Genomic DNA, 24,302 nt, shown 5'->3' with positions numbered 1-24,302 from the left:
TCCCACAGCCTCAGAAGACTTATGAATACCGCTGAGTAGAAAAAAGTGCCAGTATTGTATCAGGAAACTATACTGCTATGTAACTTTACTTTAGTGCTACTAAAAGCTGCAGTCTATTCTTAGTAATTAAAATACAGTAGATGGGTCTAATGTCGGACTAAACACAGTAAATACACTGGAACATGAAACATCCCTCCGGCAACCCCCTCAGTACCACTCAGCTCTATATTACACTGCCAGCCTCCATGGACCAGCCTATACACCACTCAGCTTTTATAAGAAACTTTGCTGAATTGCACTTTGTGTGTGTGTGTGTGTGTGTGTGTGTGTGTAAGTGTGTGTATGAACAGGATGTCCTGGATCTGCCCTGGCCTCTCATTAACACTCTCCCCATGTTGGCTAATCACACTCCTGTTGTGCTGATGATAATTTGGCTTAAATTCTTTTTGACTGTGACATAATTCTCCTCCTGTGTTAAAACATTTACTCCTGACTGCATTGAGGTATGTTACTGTTACAAGACACTTATTTCAATTAATATTCTGTCAGCGTGGACATGGCTGTTTCCATAGTGACAACCTGGTGCATACTTGAAGGGAAAAAAAGTTCTATTATAAAACATGCATCACTATGCATCAGAGGTTATTAATTAAAAATACCCTCTTCATCTGTTGGTTTCCTTGTCAAAGCAAATTTTATTTGTACAGCCCAATTCCCAAATGGCACATTTGCCTAATTGTTCTTCTCTTATATTTGTTTCATTAATATGAGCACCCCCTTAAGGTGTTACAAACTTAAAATATGAGGTTTTACTTGGGTTATAAAAGCACAATACTTCTTAAATACTGATTTCTACATATGTGTCCATACCATTTTTGATAGATATATGTATATATCAGTTGACTAGATAGTTACTGATAAAACTTCACCAATTACCATTTGAAAACTTTGGCTTCTCTTGTCACTGAAACATGACTAAGAGTCTACAGCCACACCCGCAGCTCTGTCCTGTAGAGCTCTAAATGTCAGGATACAAACATAGTCATTATGACAATGCAAACAAGGTGATATTTAGCAGCTATAATTTTTGTCAACCTCATGGTGGCACTAGAGAAAAAGTCAGAAGTCATCAAAGCGATTCATTCTTTCTAGATGTCTGCACAAAACTTCATAGCATAGTGTCGGTGTGTGTAGGGGTACGAGGGGACATGATGAATGCTATGGCTGCTGTGTAGCTCTGCCTTGGCTGAAATGAGGAGGATAATACATATAGATAATGATCACTTTTTGCAGCTTTCAGAACAACTTTGTAATTTACCATTACAGTGATACTAAGCTATGACTCAACCGATGTGTGATGATGTGCAAATCGGCATTAATGACCAGTGTTCAATCATTAATATTATGTAATTACCCTTAATTAATGAAATAATCTTTGGATTGTCTCAAGGGAAAACACATTGCAGAAAGCAGATGGGGGAATACTGAGCTGGTAAGGCATGAGTCTACTTCCACCTTTGTGTGACAGAAGCACATCTTTATCAGTTTAAGTTGCCCTGTGGAGCCTGGGCACTCAGCATCTCCGCAGCAACACTAACCACTCAGGTTACAGCTCCAATCAATGGCAAGAGAAATGATGAGCTCAGCTATGAGAAACACCAACGTTGCATTATCTTCCTATTGAGGCAAACGCCAACTGTAATGTTAACTAAGCTTCCACATGTTGTAGGCCACAGGCTGGGAGTCTACTAAAGAGAGTCACAGTACACCGGGTATCACTGGGGTAAAGTCAGTAAGCATACCTTTCATAATGAGGGAGACACTAAAATCAATGGAAGTAGCTAAGAAGATTCACGTTATGTAAAGGAAAAACTGTGACACAACTGTCCACAGTCTTGTGTCTTGGTTCTGGAAGACGAGAAGGCCTCCTGCATATTAAAAAAGCTCCCCAAGACTAATGCAATATACCAAATATCGGTTATAATCTCTGTTCAAATAGCAATATATAGAACCTATATAGGGCAGCTTATAAGACTTATCACTTCCCTTTGTAGAGTTATGAATAGTATTAATATTCTCAACTAACACCAGAAAAAAGGTGATCATGTGTATTTACCCAAATTAAAAAAACTGAGACATGAGTAAGGTAAAATGCTTCTCAAAGGGCACCTCCTATCTAACCACAGTCAGTAATGTCCAATGAGTAACAGAGGCTGTATCATCAACACGGACAGCAGACTTTCCATTTAGCCAGACAGGCTTGCTGAGATCAAGAGGGAAAAAAGGAAGACACCGTCTCCTCCACAGATCTGCATGAGTAACTACTTCACAAGGGGGACTTACAAACTGTTTTACTGTCAATAGCTTATCCTTTGCTACACCAAGCTTAGAGGGAGATTGTGCCACAAGAAAAAAGGCACAGATCAAAACAAAGTGCTCAAACAGTCACATCCGTTCAAAAAGGATTATCCTTGACCTCACCTAAGACCGGCCTTGTTCTTGGCAGACATCAACCACATGGTGTTGCCACTGCAACCCCACACTGACCAATGTGTGGTCAAGTCGACTTCACATAGGAAGTAAAAATAGTTTCAATATGTTGCCTGTAGTTCAGTTGGTAAGGCAGTTGTCCATTGCCCATAGGGTCAGTATTTTGGCCCCCGGCCCCTCCTGGCCTCATGTGGAAGTATCCTTGTAGCACTGAACCCTAAATTTCTCCAAGAGGGGCAGGTGAGAACATTGCACAGCACCTGCCATCATTGCTGTGTGTGTTTAAGTGCATGGGTGAATGAAAGTGCGACACTGTAAAGCACTTTGGATAAAAACCCTATATAAGCAGACCATTTAGCACCGTGGTTAGTTTTTAGGTTGGAGCTCACCGACTTCTAGCCACGGGACCCTTATTGTTGAGTTCTTGAACTAGCAGGTTGTTTTATAAAGATGTGATGTGTAAAGATGTGATCACTGGCAGCCAGTACGGACAGAGTAAATTTACTTAGCTGAAGCTCAGGTGTGGTAAAGTTATGCTTTACCAACTAATTAGTGGGAGAGATATGCAACACAGCTCCAACACTTACTTTATCCTCTTTTTTTATTATGATTCTGCCGTGTGTCAGTTGCTATTGCGAGTCTAGACACTTTCAATTTCTTGTCTGTTGACCAGCTTCTTAGTATCTTTTATACTTTTTCGATGATGGTAGTTTTTGTTTGAGGTACTTTTTGCTGATTTTTCAACTTCTCCATTAGTGTGTATTGTGGAATGTTGGCACAAAAAAAATCGCCAACATGCCTTCATTTTATTGAGTATCTTCAAATAAAGTTTATTACCGTTTTCAGTCCAGCCTTCTGCTGCTCACAGTCTTTACATTTTTTCAATAGGACTAAGACTTGTCCACATTTTGCGAGACAAAGTTCGAGCAAACTGAGCAACAGTCTGCTATACATAGTGGTTATAACATAAAACATACATGTTGTAGCATGACTTGACAATACTGACCTACAAGAAACAGACTTTCAAAATAAAAGCCTTTTTAAAAAAATACTTTTTTCATTTTTTAGCATTTAATTGCTAAATAGAGTTTGTGTTGAAGTCTACCTACAGTGGAAACACACACACAACCACACACACACAGACAAGAAACAAGCTTTTAAAATAAAAGCCCTTTTCATCATAATTTAAAAAGCTTTGATCGTACACACGTGCCAACTCTCGGCTACTTCTTTACAACCCTGCAGCTCAACAGCTCTCCCACGTAATTTCCTTGGAAATGGCCTTTTCTAGTCTTTTTAGGCGTATCATGCAATGATAAACAAACTGCATTTACATAATGTCTCTTTTAAAAGTTGTATCTGCGTCACTAGCAATCATGTTGCTTACAAGTGGATTCATGTACATGAGAAATAACATGTTCAGGTGTTCCCCCATCTCCTGGGAGCGACAGAACCATCTTGAACAAAGGTCTCCCCAGTGATTAGCTCATAGACCTAAATCCATCAATCCTGAGTCAATGACTAAATGAGCAGCTCAATCTGTTAACAAAAAAGTCCATTAGCTTCTAAAGAAAACTGTGAACAGGAAGCGGAAAACCCAAACCTAAAGCTTCAAAGGATTTCCTTAGATATCACATCCATGCAGTCTATGACTTCATTATGCTGATGTTTTCATAAGTAAGATAATTGCTACTAAAGGTGTGGAATCCTTGGGAATTAGAGATGTGTTTCCTGAGGCTCGACGCTCTTTTCAGCTGGATTGATAGAGATGCAAAAGATGCTCTGGAGTCACTCAGGGCAGGTCTTAATTACCTCCCATTAAACAGTAACTGTACTCAGCAGTTGTGCTGATCATGTTGCCTTTTTCAAACATTTGAAGCTAAGATGTCTTACAAGTAGCAATCACGACATAGTGCTTTTACGCTCGGTATGGTAATTTAAAACATTTTATTGTGTTAACTCGTCAGATGTCCCACTCAGATCTCCTCCACCATGCAACTAAGCTCTTTTGTCTCTAGTTTCATCTGGACTTGTTTTTAAGCTCTTAACTGACCTCATTTCTAGTTTTCCTCGGAGGAGATGCATAATCACCCTCCACCCTTAGTGGAGCAGAATGGCATCATCTCTGTGACAAAGTTCTTAAAGAAAGATACAGTGTCAGTATGGTTATCAATACTGTTGCGTCTGAATGGCAGACCCTGAACACATTTTGGTAAGAGCAAAGCAGGTGTACAATTTTATCGTCCAGTGATCCCACTAGAATTCCACTTAAGTTCTCTTTAGAAAGCCATAACAAAACCCAGGGGCGTCACCTAATGGCATGCAGGACTAGTGACATGCTGATAAAAAACACTCAAGGACATTTGGGATATTAAGGTGATTAAAATCACCTACTGCAGTGCTACATCAGCAGATTGTACTTTCTGAATCATTCTGCAGCAGAGTTGGTGTCAGCCTTGGGGGTGAATGTGAACAGTGGCAAATATGTGAACACCTTGGGGAAAGAAAGTACATTAGTAATGCAGAGAAGAGTTCAATGTCACGAAGACAAACCTGCACTTGCATCATGGCCCTGGTGAATCATCAGCTATTAATATAGAGTTTGGAACAACAATCTGTTTATGTCACATTTCATCTACCTCACAATGGCAATACAACCTGAAACAATTGCATGTTTTAATTCATTTGAATTGTTTTTGCACAAGACAAAAATGTACAGTATATATGTACTAAATGACCATATTATGGTACAAAAGCAATGAATTCAGCTAACATATTTAGTATTCCAATCCACAAAGTAAATCTGTTGGGTCACACAATAATTTTCACAATATATGTACAAACTATGTACATAAATCTAGATATTTTTATCAGATAATCCATATTTGTGTTCCTGTAATGTTTTTTTGTAAATAGCTGTTTCTCGTCACCGTATCTAAGAAGTCACAAGCTAAATAACCGGGAATCACTGAACTGAAAGAATTGCAATACCTGATCTATATCACATCACCTGATACTCAGAAGGTGCACAGTGCTGTCACTCTGCATTTTAACTTAACTACAGATTAGGGTTTAGTCCAAAATTCCAATTCATTACACATTTTGTGAAATTCCGCAAACCTTTGCTCACATTCTCCTAGCTGTATGTGTACTGTGTCTGCTTAGAAGAGCACAGCAGAGAGAGAGAGAGGGGGGGGTTGATGATGAATGGAGTGTGAGCAAAGACTTGCATTAAGATTTTTCAAACTTTAACAGTGGAGAAACCTCGGACAGTTCCTATATTCTGCTTGTAAAGGTATTTAAATAGCAGGTTTTAAACTTATTTAAACTTTCCTACGTATTATTTCTACTGGTAAAAAAAAAAAAAAAACATTCAGCTGCAGTTTGTTTAAATTTTTGTGAACTAGCTTAACGTTGTATCTTTTAATCTGATTACGTATTTTAATACTAATTTGCTGCATTGTAGTTTAGATTGAGTAACTGTTTTTAATAAATGAAAATTATAACTAATTTCATAATCCTAACTGATTTAAACTTTTAACGCCAGAAAACTGTGTTGAAAAAGCTGTAACTCAATACCATGCGTGTTGTAGCTCCCAGTGTTTGGAACTATTTAAATTCGTGGTCCAACATTTAAAAAAAAAAAAAAAAAACTAAACTGTCCATAAGAAGCACTGAAGATGTTGTCACTCTCTTCCTAAATCCACTCTGGATTACACAACCCTATCTGAAGGGAGCGGGGGACATATTTTGATGCTGATGTAAATTGACAGAATCTGTCAGAATTGACAGAATTAGGCACTGTACCTTCTGGTAAGAAACATTTATTAAAAACAAGGCAGAAATTAAACTGCACCAAGAAGCATATTTTAAACAATGCATAGCACACTCAGACTTTATTTGCAAGCAAGTCTTCCCTCCCAATGATATATTGCATCGATAAATTTTAAAACATCAGAACACTACATTGGTGAATTATGTGATATGTGTGTCATGTGGATTACATACCAATTCAGGGATTTCAATTTAAAAGCTTATTATCCACCTGGCCATCTCATGTGAAAAACACTTTTCAGAACATCCTGTACTTCTAGTCGTTTCACAAATTGCCACAAACTAACCAGCAGAAAGAAACTACATTAGAAGCAAAGACTCCTGCGTCTGTTCAACCAGTGCCATTTTGTTGGAAACTGAGGTGTAGACTGCAGATTAGAGCTGATAAAGGATGATCACATGATGATCATCTGCAGAAGCGTGCTGTGCTGTAATACATGTTTTCAGTGGCTTCAGGTGTGACAAGTCAGTGTTTGCAGTATAAATAAAATATCCTACCACTGTCTCAAATGCCTAACATTCTTAAAGCTCCTTAAAAGCCCTTCATGCAGACTTTACACTATGCAAAGTTGGTTTCAGACATTTAGGCACAACTGACTTTCATGCTACAAGAGCTGAGTTTACCAGAGTTCACATGCACACAGAAGCCAATATTGTGCCTGCTTCTTTCCATAAATGCCTTTTATGGATTATAAAAAATAAAAATTCCTTAACATCTTAAACTTTTTTTGTAAAATGTGGACACATTTTAGCCAAACATAATGTAATTGATTATTAGTTTTACTTTCCACTTACCTTGCACTTAGCTGCTGTCTATGAAAGACTTATTTATCTGGCAAAAACATTCCCTGTTTTACTGACTTTTTTCAGTAGGCAGGTAGCATCATCCGGTTTATTAAGCTACATTTAAAATATGAGCTTCACACCTTACTGGCTTCGGAAATGCCACTCCCCACCTAATGTGGGTTCATGTGCTGTGCCCTTCCTCATAACCCAACCGACCCGGCGCTTTAGCAGTGCTCAGAACTCACAGTGTCACCCATGGTTTGGCCACTACCTCTGTGCCCACCTTCATCTCTAACATAACCTTCTCACATCCTCTATCTGACTCCACATTAATTCAGTCTGCCCCTTAAGTGGGGCAGTAGCCTGCAGACACAAGTCATCCCCACAGTTCAACTCGGCTGTTGGACGAGAGGCACAGAGACTGGTAATGAACCCAACACTGCCATCCATGGCCTTTCAAGAGCAGCAGAGCATGCATCTGATTAATCTTTGTCCTAATTAGATTGAACAATTAACCTGCCTGCCACTGAACTCTGGACCTTGGAGACTCTGCACAGGCTGCAAACCCCCTTTTAAATTTAACCAGAGCAGGGTGAGAGGGTGCCCTCACGCTGCAATTTTCACTGTGCATTCAGAACAACCAATTATTGCTACACAACTACGAGCACACAGCAATCTCCATGATATGTGTGTGGCAGTAAGCTCAGCTCAGCTTCTACCGTTTCACTGCAGCGATGCTACTGTACGCTTTTAATTCAAAATCAGAGAAGGCACATACAGTAGGTCTCACAATTTACGTCAGAGGCAAAAAGGGAGAAAAAAAATATCCAATCTCCATTAGGGTGGAGATTCTCCCTGATGTGAAAAGCCTCGAGGACATACAGTATTTCTTCAGTAACTGGCTGCATGGTTTAAGCATGCACTCTGCCTGCTGTTTTGAAATATTTGGAATGCCTCAGTTGTCACAGGCCGTGTGTCCTCACAACAAACCGGACAGACAGAAAGCAACCAATGTGGATGTGAGCTTAGCTGATTCTACTTGAGCTCAAATCAGTTAGAAATACGAAAGCAGGCAGTGAAGCCACCATGAAACACTCAGTCCTGTGACTGCACAGTCCAGGAAGGAAGTCTTCCACAACATGTGTGCAACTGCCAGTGTTGCGTAATATAAGTTTGCATTTGTCTACACTGTTGGTGCTAGCACACATTTATCTTACGTTTTATGTCAAGTACATAAGTGGCCACGGTGAAAAAGTGTGTGCATACATGTGTGTGTTGTGGGGGTGTTGGCAGACTGTGTTTCACCTAATTCTTTTCCACTTGGCTTTACGGAAATCTCAAACGTGAGACATTTCTCAAATTCCTTCACCGTTTCTGTTAACGGGGAGTATGAAAGCCATGCTGCACGTCATGCAACCAAGTTTTATGTTTTCAACTCGAGCAAAAAACACACGTCACGTCACGTCACAGTTGGAGCTGCTGAGGCCGTTTGCTGACTGCAGCGGGCTTTGGTTAACTTGTCGGATTTGTTCAGATCGCTACATATGACATGTGTAAATGGTGGACTGAGTTCAAACATTGCCGTAGACGTCTGTACGCCAAAAAACTGCACTTTTGTACGTGTTAACTTACTCGTGCAATAAGCTAAACGCGGCGGAGGTTACGGAACTAAAATACAAAACTACAGTAACCATAAAAGTTGTTATTACGTTGCAATACACGATACTTGATAAATCCAACTCGGCCCGAAACGATCAGCTCATTTCAAGATTTTAACTCGTTTGCTTTCGAAACTTTTTCACTTGCGAAAACTATGTAAAGGACGACGAAGCCACTAGGGGACAATTTCAAAGGGGGTTTGGCACCAACCCTGCGCCCTGTGTTGGGGGTCGTTGACCACGTCTTCTCCAAAGTAACAGATTTACGCACCGTAACGGAATTAAATATTTGACACACCTGCTTTGGAAGGGACTGTGCTCGTGACGTGTCTTGTCCCACCATGCTGCTGTTGAGTCGGGACAGTATCCTGTCCGGGTCCAGGCCACAGTCTCTGGGATATCGCGTCTCTGACAACTCTGCCCGTGATAGAAAATATGTAGTCCATACTGCTGCCCAACCTACTGTAGCTATGTAGCTAACGAAGCCCTCAGAGCTGTGAAAAGCCGGAGGTCATCGCGCAGAAAACACGTAGGTTCTGCGTGGTCTGAGGAGCTCGAGGCGCTGAGCACGTTCCAAAACAGGAACTGTCTGAAATGCGCAACCAGTGCAAACTTTTCATGCCCCCAGTGCGCAACGCTGTTGGGTTTAGACTGGCTCAAAGCTGCCTACTCCCCTAAATATAGTCGTATTTACAGAGCGGAACGAATTTTAATATACACTTCCCGTATTTGATTTAGTCATTATGGGCCAAAACTGAGATTTAGCAAAAACTTAACCAGTTAAACGGCCTGCAGCTAACTTTACTAGAACTTGTAACAAGACTAACCTTTTCTTTCCAACAAATTGACCAAAAAAGAAAAAAAAGGTTCACTTCATTGAAGGGTAGAAACATGCCATATTATGGAATGCTTCATTTTTTTTTGGTTTAATTATGTGTTGATTTTTTTAACATGCATGCCATTGAAATAAATAATAAGCTGCAGATTCAATGCAAATTGGAGGCAGTCTAATTAGTTATTAGGTCAGATAATGGGTTTAAAAATCCAACTTCACTAAATCTTTACAGATAAAGAGATACATACATGAATACATAACCGGGCTCAACCCAAAGCAATTTGTAGGCAGTTGCTAGGATATGTCTGTTTCATAGCCCTCAAGCGGATGGCTTTATGGCACCCAGGGGAATGACATCCATCTGACTTCCACCATAATAACACAGTAATAAATTGAGACTTTCGCATTTAGGAACATAAGTGCACTTCTGAAACAATATGCGACTCAGGCCTAGTGAGCACTCCTAAGACCTGTGACATACTCGAAATGTTTCTCTAGTGAGGGATAGAAGAAAATGTCATTAGTGCTGCACAATTTTTTTTTGTCCTTTCGGCTTATCTCATGAGTTCGGGGTCGCCACAGCGGATCATTGTCCGCGTGTTGATTCGGCACAGTTTTTACTCTGGATGCCCCTCCTGATGCAACCCTCCCAAATTTCAACCAGGCCTGGACTGGCACTGCACAGCCGGGGAGGGAAATGGGCTGTTAGGGGGTCAGCGTCTTGCCCAGAGACACTTCGACATATAGCCGTAACCGGGGATCGAACCACTGACCCTGTGGTCTGTGGACGAAAAGTGAAAAACCAACAGATCAGATCAGCGTATAATAATTGTACAGCAGACTCATGTGGTAAATTGGAAAAAAGTGTGATGTATTGTCCATTTTAGTGCAGAGTTGTGGTGGGACAAGAGTCACGAGTTTACAAAATGTCTCTAATGTTTTAGACAAACTAGTGATCACATTAGGGAACTGGCTCCATTTGTTTCATTCACAGTACAAAAAGGTTAAACTGGCAGGATTTTTCTTTCCAAACTGTAATCTGACAGGAGTACTATCAGGGTACCACCCTTGGTATCTGTGGTAAATTGGCTGAGGTTGAAACAGCTGTTAAAAAGGACCAGAATTAGAAATTGAGTAAGGGCCACGTTCGAAGCTGAATGTGCTCCATCTGCTGGTTACATGAGCTAATGCAGGCTTCAACCTCGATGGACTTTCTTTTAGTGGATTTCATTTGACCCTGTCCTCGTGTCCTCGAGCAGGGCGCTGCTGATGGACTTGGTGCTCAGACAGTGTAGAGGGGTCTCAGACTGGCCCAGTGCCACCCCAAAGAGCCTTTTAGCTGTGTGATATACTGTGTTGGTGTTCAGCTGCCCAGAGCAGTCATTGAATCATCGATAACATCCACAGAAGGAACCCGAGTCGCTTCTTTTTCTTTGCATTTCAACCTCATGGGCTGAGGCATACGCATTACTTTGTAACAATGCAGACCCAACAATGAAGCTGGAACTCATCTGAGGACCTCTCCACTTTCTATTTGAGCACTGGACATATGATAAAAAGTAAAACAAACCCCTCAGTCGTCGTTCAACATTAAACTCATTTGTTCTGTTTAATCTGCAGAAGCATGTTTAATGTATTGTCTGTATTTTGTATTTGTTATAGACTTTGAAGGGAATTTATTAATAAACATCTATTTTGTATATTAAGTTTTCCAACCTGTCATATTTTGTGGGGGCATTGGTTCAAGTTACCTTACACTGTTATTAAGGGAGCATACGTTAATGTGTGCATACATTTACAGTTTATAAACAAGTCTTAAGATCACCGTTCCTATTAAGTTTTAACCAGATCCGATCAGGATTTGAGAGTGAAGCTCTGTACTAGTCAGGGACTTATTACTTTTAGTGACTTTAAAGTGGTGAAGTTGCTGTTGTACTAGTATCCGTATAAAAACATCCTGGAATCAGCAGCTATTAGCAAAAGCCCTGAGAGGGTCTCCTGTGTGGGGCTTTATCACCCTCTGAGAGCGGGGCACTAGGGTGTGTGTTAATCTCAGCACTTTCCCATTGAGAGCCAGGTAGGCTGCAGCCTAATCCTGAAAAGAGGAACACTTTCATTACAGAACAACAAGCAACGAAGGCCACTGGGAGCTGCCATTACTCAACTGTCAACGGACGAACGGACGGAATACACAAGCAAGGTTATGTAATGTAAGCAGTGCTGCAGCAGTATGCTGGAGTGAGCAGCAACGTGTGTGCTCACTGGGATGGCTATATTAAAATGTGCACGCGCACACACGCACACACACACACACACACACACACGCCACACACAAACAATCTGCTCTTTTCTCCTACACACAAATGCACCTGCTGGCAAACACAAGCAAGCCTTATAGTGTGTGGCAATTTGGAAGGCTCTTTCAGATATGGGAGGTAAAAGACAAAGCTTATGATAGTTTTCTTGTGTGATAAATCACGCGTTGCCTTTCTCTGAGCTGTAGGGTAAATACAAACATGCAGAAGACTCGGTGTATCCTTGTGTTTCACAAGCATTCTGCTCTATTATCCCACAACCCATACAAGAGGTTTAAAAAAAAAAAAAAAAAAAAAAAAAAAAAAATGATGATGACAGTTAGCTGCTGCTAGAGGTATCAGGCTGAGGCATTCAAACAATGGCGGTAATCACAGGTGTTTTACAGCCCTTTTCAGAAATATCTTATCGTCTGTGTGGCTCCTTAGTTTGTGGAAGGGAAGCTTCGCCTCTCTGAAGCAGCCAGTGCCAAAACAAATGTTTTTCACTTTGGCAGCAGGAGCCAAATATTCATGAGAAGAAATTGTGAATCAAATGTTGTGTGGTGCCTGTTAACACTGTGACAAGCTGAATCACCAGATCATCTGGAGGAATAGGGCTGTTTAATTACTCAACACTGTGGTTACATAAGTCTGACTGCTGTCGTTCACACATTGTCAATAATTTTTGTTGAAATTTACATGAACATTGTACATTTCTGAGCTCTCAACATCTCTTCCATTATGTGGGCTGCAATAAATCGACCATGGTGACATTTATGGAGTTTGGGTCCATCGGTTTTTATGTCATGGTCAATGTGTGACGTCACTGAATCTCAGCTCAATCAATAAGCATGCAAATGGGCATGAAATGACTAGCATGCTCATAATACTGAGAAAATCAATTAATATCTCTAGGTAATAGGACTGTTTAAAATTTTATTTGCTTTCCCCAGAATATATGAAAAACTTCTGAGAGTGGGATGTAGTAGGGAGCCAAAGCCTGGAGTTATGTGCTGCAGGTACCGCTAAAACACACACACACACACACACACTGATATTAATTTCTGATTGTACTTGCCATATGTTCCATACGATCAGTAGTGGACATATGGCAAGTGGAATCAGACACTATCTCTATCTCAGAAGGTAAAAGCTGCTGTTTACCAGCTCAAGAGAGGTGTGCTGAAGGCAGAATGTATGTTAATGTGTTAAGGTTGTGATTTATTATTCGATTATTACATACATATATTTATACTAAATACATGATGAAGACATGTAGCATATAACTACTGCATTTTACAGCAGTAGACTGGTCATTTCACTGGAATGAGAAACACAGTAAATGAGCTAATTGTATAAATCTTACTCGTGAAGAAAGCAAGTAATCATTATTTCCAAAGCGTTAATCTAATTTTTTAACATCAATTGAAAATGTCTCCGAAAATAAAAACTTTGGAACTGCTTTCCAAATGGCTGTTAATTTTAAATCCACCGGCTACAGCACACGGCAATACCAGAGGTATCCTTTTGGCCTAGTGGTTAGGAGACATATCATGGACAGATTATGAGATAATGAGCCTCTGGGCAGACAAAGGTGTGGTCTCCCAGCCTATTTTAGGCCATATTCTGCCTATTTGTTGTCATTTTGTTGTCTACTTTTAATCTTTTTTTTTACTGTTGCAGTTGTTCTGTGCATGTTTGTTCATTTTAGAGCATTTTGTTTTTGGGTTACTTTCTTTTAAATGAGTTTTTAAAAGAAGAAAAACTACCTGGTGTATGGGTCCTCTGGCCTGTCCCTAGAAGGGCTGTATCATAACTCATCTATGACCATTGTCAAACAAGTTTCTGTCTCTGTCCCCTGACTCTATATATTGAAACAATATGTGGATAATAAAAAATGTCTTACATATGTCTAACCACTGTTATGACAACAGTACTTAAGGCCATGTCCAAGCAACCTCTTGTTCCAACCATAACTGCTATTAAAAATTACTCATGGTAAATTGGTAATTTGGGTTTTTCCCTTTAGCTAATTCATGAATTCCCTGGCCAAAGGGTTTTCTGCCTTTTAGAGCAGATCTATGACAAAAAAGCAAAATCTATAAAAGGTTACTTATAGTGAATACATAATATACATTTGCAGTAGTCCAAAATAAAAACAACACTGTCATGATGGCAGTTTTGTCTTAAGTATTCTACCTTAATGTTAAGAAAAATGGAAAACGAGGTGATTGCTGAGGTGGTGTTGTGTCATCCAGTCTGACACTGACCTGCTGCTGCAACATTTCAACCCACTGTTATTGCCTGGGCTTCTCTCTCAGGACAGTTCTACAGGGTGGCTAGCGGTGATCGACGAGCGGTGGCGTCAGGGTGAGCTATCTTTCACCGCCACATCCACTGCCCCCGCTCACGGTCATTTATCCTCTGTGGGTGTCTGCACTTTATGAGGCTGCCCCGAGAGGCTGTGTGGTCCAGACAACAGATGACCGCTGGCTTAGAGCGAGGAACACATCCATCTGCAGAGCAAGGCGCGCTCTTCCTCAATCTTTTTACCTGCTTCTTGTGTCTTTGTGCATGCATTTGATTATATTCCCAGTGAGTGTGCTGTTTATGACGAGAAGCTGCTTGAAACCCCCAGGAAAGGCTTCATTTCAGAAAGTGGAAAAAGAGGACTAAAATCACTAAGGTGCTGGATGGAAATGAAATAGAAGGTGAGCGATGTAGAGAAGAGGAAGGGACATGGGTCAGAGAGGTGCCACTGCTCTCTTCATACTAGGCAATTTATTAAAATAATGAAGCCCAACCTTGCACTGAAGGCTGAGCCCATAATAAACCTGACAAGGAGACGGATAAAGAGGGTACAGGACTGAGGCAAATAAACCAGACAAATGCTCTGTTCTGTCAGTGTCTACGTTACCAAAGTAAACATTTTAATAGTTCAACTGAGCAATCAACCACATGCACCTCTTACAAGTCAGAGTAAAATTAAGGGTGAAGAAGCAAATTTCACTGATGTTTTTAAATGAAACCGACATAAAACAATACATTAACAAAGACAGCGACGGCATTAGTACACCAATGGGAGGCAGTAATACACTAAACTGTGCCCAATCTCCTAGAAAGACTTATAGGCAGGTGGGGTCCACGCGCCTTGGCGCAATTCAAACGTGTTAAACGTACTGTTTCAAACACGCAAAACATGCAAGTCGGACCGGGCTTAATTCAGACCCGACAACTTGCCGACCCAATGCAGTTGAGATCCACGAACATTGACCTTTTTATATTCACTCTGTACGTTTTGCCAAAGGTGTGTTAAAGTGTGCTACTGCCAGTAAGAATACAACCTATTTCATGTTGATTCTATAGCACACACAAGGCTGCAGAGAAAGATTCCTGGCTAATGCAAAACCACAAACTCACCTTTGTACACAATGTACATCCGAGAAGTTCACTCAATAGTGAGCAGCCGTGTACATTACTTTTAGTGTTGCATTGTGGGATTTACACACTCAGACAATCACTCAGATAATAATAGAAATTAGCGAACACATTATATAGTGAGTAAGGGATGATTTCGCCATGTCTCTTGGAAGCCAACCCTTGATTCAAACCAGGACAGTAGTAGACAAGGAGATCATCCCTGTGCCCTTACCGACTCAAAGTGTATTTATAAGATGAAAAATGTGGTACATGTGTGGTAATGCCACAGAGCCACCCAGAGCAAATACTGTTCATCACATCACCATGACCAATATGTTTGCTTGACTAATCTGATATTTGGACTAGTTTAGATTTTGTAACACTTTGAATGTACAGTATTTTAAGATCATATATGAGATCAGAGTTAGAAACGCTAACAGGTGAACTACATCTTGTGTAGATGTTGTAGTCTGAAAGAGATCAGTGACTGCAAAGTATTGGTAAGGGAGAGTGTAGCCAGACAATGCAGGATGGTGGTGCATAAAATGAGGAAGATGAAGAGGACTAAGGCTGAACAGAGGACGAAGTGGTGAAAGAGGAAGAATGTCGTGTGGTTTTCAGGGAGGATATGAGACAGACTCTGGGGGGTTTGGAGGTGCATCCAGATGACTGCACCACAACAGCAAATGTGATCAAGGAGACAGCTAGGACGGGTACTCGGTGTGTCATCAGGAAAGAGGAAAGTGGACAAGGAGACTTGGTGGTGGAACGGGGACCTTCAGGAGGGTATACATGGAAAAAGATTAGCCATGAAGAAGTGGAACACTTGGAGCACTCAAGAGAGATGACAGGGGCACAGGGAGATGCAGCATAAAGTGAAGGTAGAGGTGGCAAAGGCCGAACAAGGAGCATATGAGGACTTGTATGTTAGGTTGGACACTAAGGAGGGAGAGATGGATTTGTACACGTGGGCCAGACAAAGAGATAGAGATAGGAAGGATGTGCAGCAGGTTAGAGTGATTAAAGATAAGGATGGAAATGCATCGACAGGTGCCAGGAGTGTGATGGGAAGATGGAAGGAGAACTTTGAAGAGTTGATGAATGAGGAAAATAAAAGAGAACAAAGATGAGAAGGGGTGACTGGTATGGAGCAGGAAGTAGCAAAGATTAGTAAGAGTGAAGTGAGGAGGATGTTGAAGAGGATGAAGAGTGGAAAGGCAGTTGGTCCTGATGACATACCTGTGGAGGTGTGGAAGTGTCTAGAAGAGGTGGCAGTAGAGTTTCTGACTAGTTTGTTTAACAAGATCATGGAGAGTGAGAGGAGGAGAAGTGGACTGGTGCCTATTTTTAGGAACAAGGGAGATGTGCAGAACTATGACAAGAGGAATAAAGCTGATGAGCCACACAATGAAGTTGAGGGAAAGAGTAGTGGAAGTGAGGCTAAGGGTAGAGGTGAGCATTTGTGAGCAGCAATATGGTTTCATGCCTAGAAAGAGTCCAACAGATGCAGCTTTTGCTTTGAGGATGCTGATGGAGAAGTACAGAGAAGTTCAGAGGGAGCTGCATTGTGCCTGCGTAGATTTAGAGAAAGCGTATGACAGGGTGCAGAGAGAGGAGCTGTGGTTTTGTATGAGGAAGTCTGGAGTGGCAGAGAAGTATGTTAGAGTGGTGCAGGACATGTACGAGAGCTTTAAGACCGTGGTGAGATCTGCTGTATATGTGACAAAGGAGTTCAAGGTGGAGGTGGGTCTGCATCAAGGATCAGCTCTGAGCCCCTTCTTGTTTGCTCTGGTGATGGACAGACTGACAGATGAGGTTAGACAAGAATCTCCGTGGACTATGATGTTTGCAGACATTGTGTGCTTTGTAGTGAGAGCAGGGAGCAGGTGGAGGAAAATCTAGAGAGGTGGAGGTCTGCGCTGGAAAGCAGAGGAATGAAGGTTAACAGCACCAGGACAGAATACATGTGTGTGAATGAGAGGGACCGAAGTGGAACAGTGAGGTTACAGGGAGCAGAGGTTCAGAGCAAGAAGAGTGTGGAAAAGAGGTGAAGAGGTGTGTGCAAGCAGGTTGAACAGGTGGAAAAAAGTGTCAGACGTGTTCAAGGAAAGATGTTCAAGATGGTGGTGAGACCATGTTGTGGTGAGACCATGTTGTTCGGCTTAGAGACAGTGATACTGAAGAGAAGACAGCAGGCAGAGCTGGAGGTGGCAGAGCTGAAGACGTTGAGGTTCTCTTTGGGAGTGACATCAGAGGGTAATAGTTATTAATGATATCATCCTTATTGTTACCCTGCAGAATAATCACATAAATGTGATTACTATATTGTGTGTTGCGGTTTCTTGATTTAATGTCATAGAATTTTATCAGACTCACATTTACATTTGACTGATTATTTAGTATAGTACAAGTCTGGTGCCTAACTTGCTTTTTTTTGTCTCAGTCTAATTATTTTTGGTTTTGTAACTTTGTATTCTTTAGTGTGCTATATATGTTTCTATGGATGTTCATTTTTGAATTTTTATCAATTATAACAAGCCAAGTTAAAGCTTTTTCCTGGAGCAAAAGACTGACTTGAGGAATTAGACATTAAATTACCGAGTTTCTTATTTTTGTGAGATCCATTGCCTCGAACCCGCCAATCCTTAGTTACATCATGGCCAATTGTTACATTTCTTACCGCTCTCATCTTAAAATCAAGGAAAAGGATGAATCCTATGAGCTGCCAGAACTCCTAGCGCCACATCCTTTCTCCAATGATCCTCACCCTCTGCATGCAAGTTTATCCCCTAAATTTAACCATACGTTTATTTTAAAACCTCAATAATTATCATTCACAATTAACCCCCTAATTGACCCATTGCAAATTGTTTACTCCACTTGTGTTTATTTAGGAATTAGTTGTTAGATCAATACATATCTACTTATATATATCTAAGGTTGCATTGCATCTATTATCCGTGGGTGTTTAAAGCACTGCAAGTGGCAATTAGTTGATCTTTTAGCAGTGTGTTCTCATAGATTTGACAAGTAAACTAGATGGCTGATCAAGTAAAGACAACTGAACCACTATAAGCTGCAGGAAATTAGTTTGACCAACTTAAATACACAGTATATTTCACTTTAAATTAGTTAGTTTGATGCAGTAATTATATATGTCTATACTATTCCAAGAATACATCTACACTGAATACTCTATAATATTATATTTTAGTTATTTAAACTCAAGTATATTACACTAAACAAACATTTGTAGTCAGTTTGCAGGCTTTTGTAAAAGTAAGGTTTAATTATAATGTTCATTCCTCTAAAAAGCCTCTCATGAATCATTCAGCTACACCACGAGCGCAAAGACTGCTCTATACAACCCTATTCAGAGTATGAACAGATACAGCAATGCACTATAGGATGAGAGGAAATTGGATCCAAATTGGCCATCTTAAATTCAACAAAGCTTGTAAGAGGTTCTGCTCTCTCAAATTAGATAATGAATCTCCCTCCCCCCGAGGAGATGCAGTAGATGGATAATTTGTTGGTTAAATTACAAGTCAGGGACATATTGCCTCATTCAAGGTGTGAGATGTTAGTGTGGTTAAATGGATGAAACCTTCTAGAGTCCATAGGAGGAACCCGAGTGAATTAGGAGCCAGTGAAGACATAATTAACTGTGTAAGAGGGGACTCATTAATAAGTGTCACTCTTAGTCTGCAAATGTAATATAACTGGTGGCAAAATATGGACGACACAAGACCATGTGTGGTCACGTTGGTACAATGTGACTGTAAGCCATGGTAGGCAGCATAGTGGTGGATGGGGATAGACTCCAACAACATACAGTCCTCAACAGGATGAGCAGTCAAGCTGATGGATGAAAAGTTACGATTATAAATTTCATGGCAAAAAATGTTTTTCCCTTGCTACCATACTTTAGGTATCTACAGCACTGCTCTTTTTGTTTTCTTTTTTTTTTAAATATCCAAAACACAAATCAATATATTTATGTGGTGCTGAGAGTGAACGGTATCTAATTTTCTTCCAATCCTACAGAATAAGCATTATTACAGTCTTTTATTATATGAAGGATAGCTGAGATGATGCTGAGCAAGAGCTGAGTGTGTGATTTTCTTTACTGACGTTGATACAATTCTACATTTCCAGTAACTTGGACACTTTTCAGTGTGCCACTTTTTTTCCCGTACCCACTGTAGGCCTGAAGCCATTAAAGTCCTGTAATGAAATACGAAGCAAGTAAGAAAGCAAACAGAAATGTGCAAGGAGAAAAGAAGGAAAACTGAGCAGAGTTCTAATATAGAGCTAGAATATAAAAGCATTCAGCTTTTGAAAAAAACAAAAAAAACGTGTTAATCCAGCAAACATGGCAGATTGAGGGCCACATCCTGTTGCTATGAAGACATCGTGCCTGAGGCTTCTTGTACAACTGTCCAAACACTGAGGGCACAAAGCCATTTCTCAGAATCTACCTTTCAGTATGATTAATGTATTTCCAATTTAATTCAATGTTTCAGGTTCCAACAAATGTACAAAATAATACAAATGATCACAAAGTGCTTTAGAAATTAAGGTATAAACTGATTTTAAAATGAGTCAATAGCCCAAAAAAAGATAACAAACTCATTTTAAAGAAAGCATTCAAATATAACAGACTCCATTTGAATTTTCCAATGACAAGACATTTTTAAAGCCCATTTTCATAACAGGTTTATCCCTTTAAGGCCTGTGTGGTCTCCACACACACACATACTTCAAGTAATACTTTGTGGAGCCAGAGACTGGTGGGGGAAAAAAAGGAGGAGGCATTCAAACCTGATATATGTAGTTTTTGCTGCTACACGTCTTTGTGACAGTTTTCCACAGCCCTGCCAAGCAGTGAATGTCCAGAGCAATGACCCGTGTGGAGAAGACAGCATACTGCACTGGCCGACTAAATCCTGTCCTCCAGCTATTCCCCCCTCTTGGACGAAGTGCTGCATAACAAATGCTGGTCCCTGAGCTTGTACGATACCAAATCCTCCACATTCTAATACAGAGACCTCGAGAAGGATGAGGAAGAAGAAAAACAGGGCTCGAGGTGGATGCGAGGGAGTTATAACCTGGGCTTGTTTGAAGCTCTGGAAGCTTTTAAATCTTAACTCACTGACTAGGTGAAACCTACAAAGAAAAAAGGATCCTACCAAAAGAAATATTAACGTAAAAGCACTCAAAGTGTGGCTCTTTTACTACATGCTGTATACAGCATGTAATGTTAACATAGAGGCTTGGAATAATAAGATGTTGCTTCCCCAGCTGTGCAGTGCCGGTGCAAGCCCACAAGAAATTGGGGAGGGTTGCGTCAGGAAGGGCATCAGCCATAAAAACTGTGCCAAATCAACATGCGGACAAATGATTCGCTGTGGCGACCCTGAACTCACTGGATAAGCCCAAAGGACAAAAAAAATAACAATAATAATAAGATGTTGCTTTGGTAAAATTTGTGAAAATAAAGACTTACTATTCAAATTTATTTGATTTCCATGTCTTCTAAATAACTCACTTTTTTTGCATAGCATCTCTGAATGCATTTGAATCTTTTAACCTTAAATGATGTGCTCACAAAAATGTTACATTTTACTTTTCTTATCAATAAATATAAATTCCATTCCATCTGGCTTATTTGCAGTGTATGAGCCAACCAAGAGTTTCCTCAGTTTTAGTTTTAGTTTTATGTAGTATGTATTGTGTATTTTGAACTCTACTGTATTGTGTGTTGTATCACATTTCTGTGTACTGATTATGTCATTAGTGACATCATATAGATGTGATAGTTTGATGGTTGCCTTTGTAGTTTACAATGTAATGAAAGGGTTTGTTACGAGAGATGCTATTCAGCTCAGCTACTGAAGGGTGCAAACGTGACACAGTAGCTGGCGCAGAGGAACTGACGACAAGGTGGTGTGGACCGCAACAAGGTAGAAGAGAAAGGTTCAGTGTGAAGCACACGGTTTCTTACCGAGTTCTGTGAGTTCAGCCATACTTTGAGAAACTTGTTTTATGAAACTGTTTGTGAACGTGCTTGTGAGATTAATTTACTTAAAACTTGTATGTACAATTGATCCGCCATTGGCTAAGTTGAAAAGCAAGTACAATAAATGTTCAATGTTCGTCATACAACGATCTCCGGGGTGAAGTGTTTGCTGGAGAGTCAGATTCGAGTAAGCTCGCCTCTACACACATTAAAATAGTTTCACCAATGGAATGATTTTAATTTCATGCTGCAGTATTAGGTACTAACTGTTGGGTTAACATTCGCAGGGAAATAATAAAGAGCTGATATGATAGGACAGCGCAAACAGAACACACCAAGGCAGCTACTAAGATAAAACTAATGTAAGGCACTGTTTAATTATACACAGGCGATTTGAATCATATACAGGAATAGCCGACTCTGTCAGAAACAAACAAAAAAATACTATTGATGAGCTGATTATGGAAAGCTTGCATATTGAATGGATTCTGCAAAAAATACAATCCATTAGTACTGTTATTAAAAACTGGTTTGAGTAAAAAAAAAAAAACAGTCCCTCAAGGTGCACTGGCTATTTATTTTAAATTTCACAATTTTCTTTATTTTCTTCAGCTACTCTTGCAGGTGGACCTTAGCCTTTCGAGTTCATTTCATGTTTTTCCTCGGAGACAGACCAGGGAACATGATTAAAAGGTGCAAAAAGAGATAGTAAAGAGACTGAGATGGAAGATTTTATTTTTATTCAATGGTTGCTCAAAACCAACCGTCAGGAGTACACACTGATGCTCAAGGATGAATTCTAGATTTAAAAAAGTAAAATGATAATGAATAGTATGGAAGGAACTTATGACATTTAGTCAGAGGCCTGCACTACTGAAATTAATCAGTTTCCAGTAACATTCCATGCTGTTGTAAATTCAATTAATTATTATGTAAATATCATCCATGACTGTGTAATATTTTATTTACTTATGAGACGCAGTGACTTATTTAAATACTGCTTTGCACTGGCTGATGTAACCTAAACACGGCCTCTTCTGATTTTCGTTCAGTCTGTCTCAGCATCTGTGTGGTGCAGGCAAAATAAAGCCGTTTTTAATAATAGCAGGCTATAAACTAACGAGTTAAAGGGAAACAAATATCCACGTTTATGTGTACTGTCAAATCTTATTTTCTCTGCTGTAAAATGAATCAATAGCAGAGACTCGTCCTGGTGTTTGACAGTAGAAAACTGCTTACTCTTCATTTGAGCTGTATGTAATCAATCCTAGCCAGAGGATGGCTCGAGTCCTTGCCAAACTAAGTGGGGAAACAGTGGGATTACTAGGTCTGTGGCATTTATAAATTGAGTTGGACGAGAAGAGGGCCAACGGGAGACTCCTGGTCAACGTAATTACAACGGCTAGCCAATAAATCTGACCCGTGGATCCTTTACAGTAGCACTGCAGTAAATTCAGCAGTAAGCTGTTTTCCTTACTGAAGAAAAAGTGCAAAAATGGTTTTGTTGGGTCTACAGTAAAAAAAAAAAAAAAAAAAAAAAGGGAGTGTCAGACAGAAAGAACGAGAGAGAGAGAGAAACAGTAAGTCAACCATATGTTTGACAGTTGAATCTCCAATCAGTGCCCTTGAAACAGGAGACTGTGAAGTGCTCTGGAAGTCGATGTAATATCATATATGAAGGACACAGGAGCTGCTTAAAAGCACATAATTGATTTAGGGTCGACATGCATCGTCTCTGGGGACATTTAGAAAGGACGAATGTCGGACATGTACACACACAAGGTAAAGGACATTAGCCGGTAACAATCTTCATGACACCAACATGTCCAATGTTGAGTGATTCTCCTGATCCTTTGGTGTGCGCCTGTCTTACATATAAAGTGTTAGCACACACAAGTCTCGACATCTGCCCTAATACCTTGGTAGTTACATCGCTTATTCCTCTCAATAGTCCAAATATTAACTCTTTCTAATTTGTAGTTGGCTGTAACAGTGTGATTCATCCTTTTCCAAAGGTTTGGAGTCATGTTGGTCTAAACGGATGTTCACTTTTATTCAGTCACAAATCTTCCACCAGATCTATCCTGGTTAAAATAGGATTAAGGGAACCAGACAATAGTATGTGTTTATTCCTTCTCTGAGGGTACAAATAAAGACAAGGCCAGCATAAATCTGTTTTTTGGGTCATCTTTTATCTCTTGTTCTTTACACTGATGATAAATAATCAAGTTTTAGACAGCACCATTGAACAATGTTTAATTAAGCATCTAGTCCGGTCTGGATACGAGCGTGAAGGGGCCTTGGAGAATAATAAGCACTGAGTAAAAAGTCAAAACCTGGAAAAACAAAGGTGACATTCTCTGCATCTAACCAAGTTAGTGTCAAAGCTTCTCCACTGCTATCTTGAGATGACTAAAGCATACTATTAACCTTTGTGGTAATGGGTTCTGAGCCCTCCTGGGTTGCTATAAAATGTGTACTTTATCTGTGTGTGTAAACATGTGGCTGTCTACCTTTTTCATATCGTGGTGTGGACATTAAACCAAGTGGAATATAAGCTGAGCTGAGGACACATAAAAACACCTACGTGCCCCCGTCTGCTCCATCAGACCTGCACTACCAAGAGTACTGCATGCAATTCACAAGAACAACATGAAAGAAACACACACACACACACACACACACACCTTAGATATTCCAAATAACGTTTTGCTAAACGTGTTATTTTGCTCCCTGTAGCCTTAGAGCCACATTTGCTGTCAGGCTTTTTGTATCATCACACGGTGTAGACAGTGGTTCCCTGTGGGCAGCACCACTTTTGCAGGATTAACTGGAGTTTCTTGTGCAAAATTACCGAATCTGCCTCAACCCCCAGTGTGTGAGGGAGCAAACTCTCTGGATTACTGTGAATACTTGCAAACCACGTCGTGCATGCACAGAACTAACATTTCAAGGAAACGGTC

General features: G+C 40.2%; 1 protein-coding gene across 4 annotated transcripts in view; it reads right to left on the bottom strand.

Annotated features, from left to right (window-relative positions):
• Window positions 1-24,302, bottom strand: part of oxr1a (oxidation resistance 1a) — a 141,551-nt gene that overhangs the window by 53,289 nt on the left and 63,960 nt on the right. The window contains exon 1 of one of the 4 annotated variants that reach the window (XM_067508914.1): window positions 9,067-9,389. The exons of 2 other annotated variants lie outside the window; for them this stretch is intronic. In XM_067508914.1, the coding sequence (XP_067365015.1) occupies window positions 9,067-9,214 (148 nt within the window). In that variant the 5' untranslated portion in view covers window positions 9,215-9,389. Of the gene's footprint in view, window positions 1-9,066; window positions 9,390-24,302 lie in introns of those variants that run through there. One more of the 4 variants, XM_067508917.1, reaches the window with a different exon arrangement.

The sequence above is a fragment of the Channa argus genome, chromosome 7, assembly GCF_033026475.1.
Source record: "Channa argus isolate prfri chromosome 7, Channa argus male v1.0, whole genome shotgun sequence".
NCBI lineage: Eukaryota > Metazoa > Chordata > Actinopteri > Anabantiformes > Channidae > Channa > Channa argus.
The sequence above is the reverse complement of the archived record's forward strand: the minus strand, read 5'-3'. Positions and strand labels throughout refer to the sequence as shown.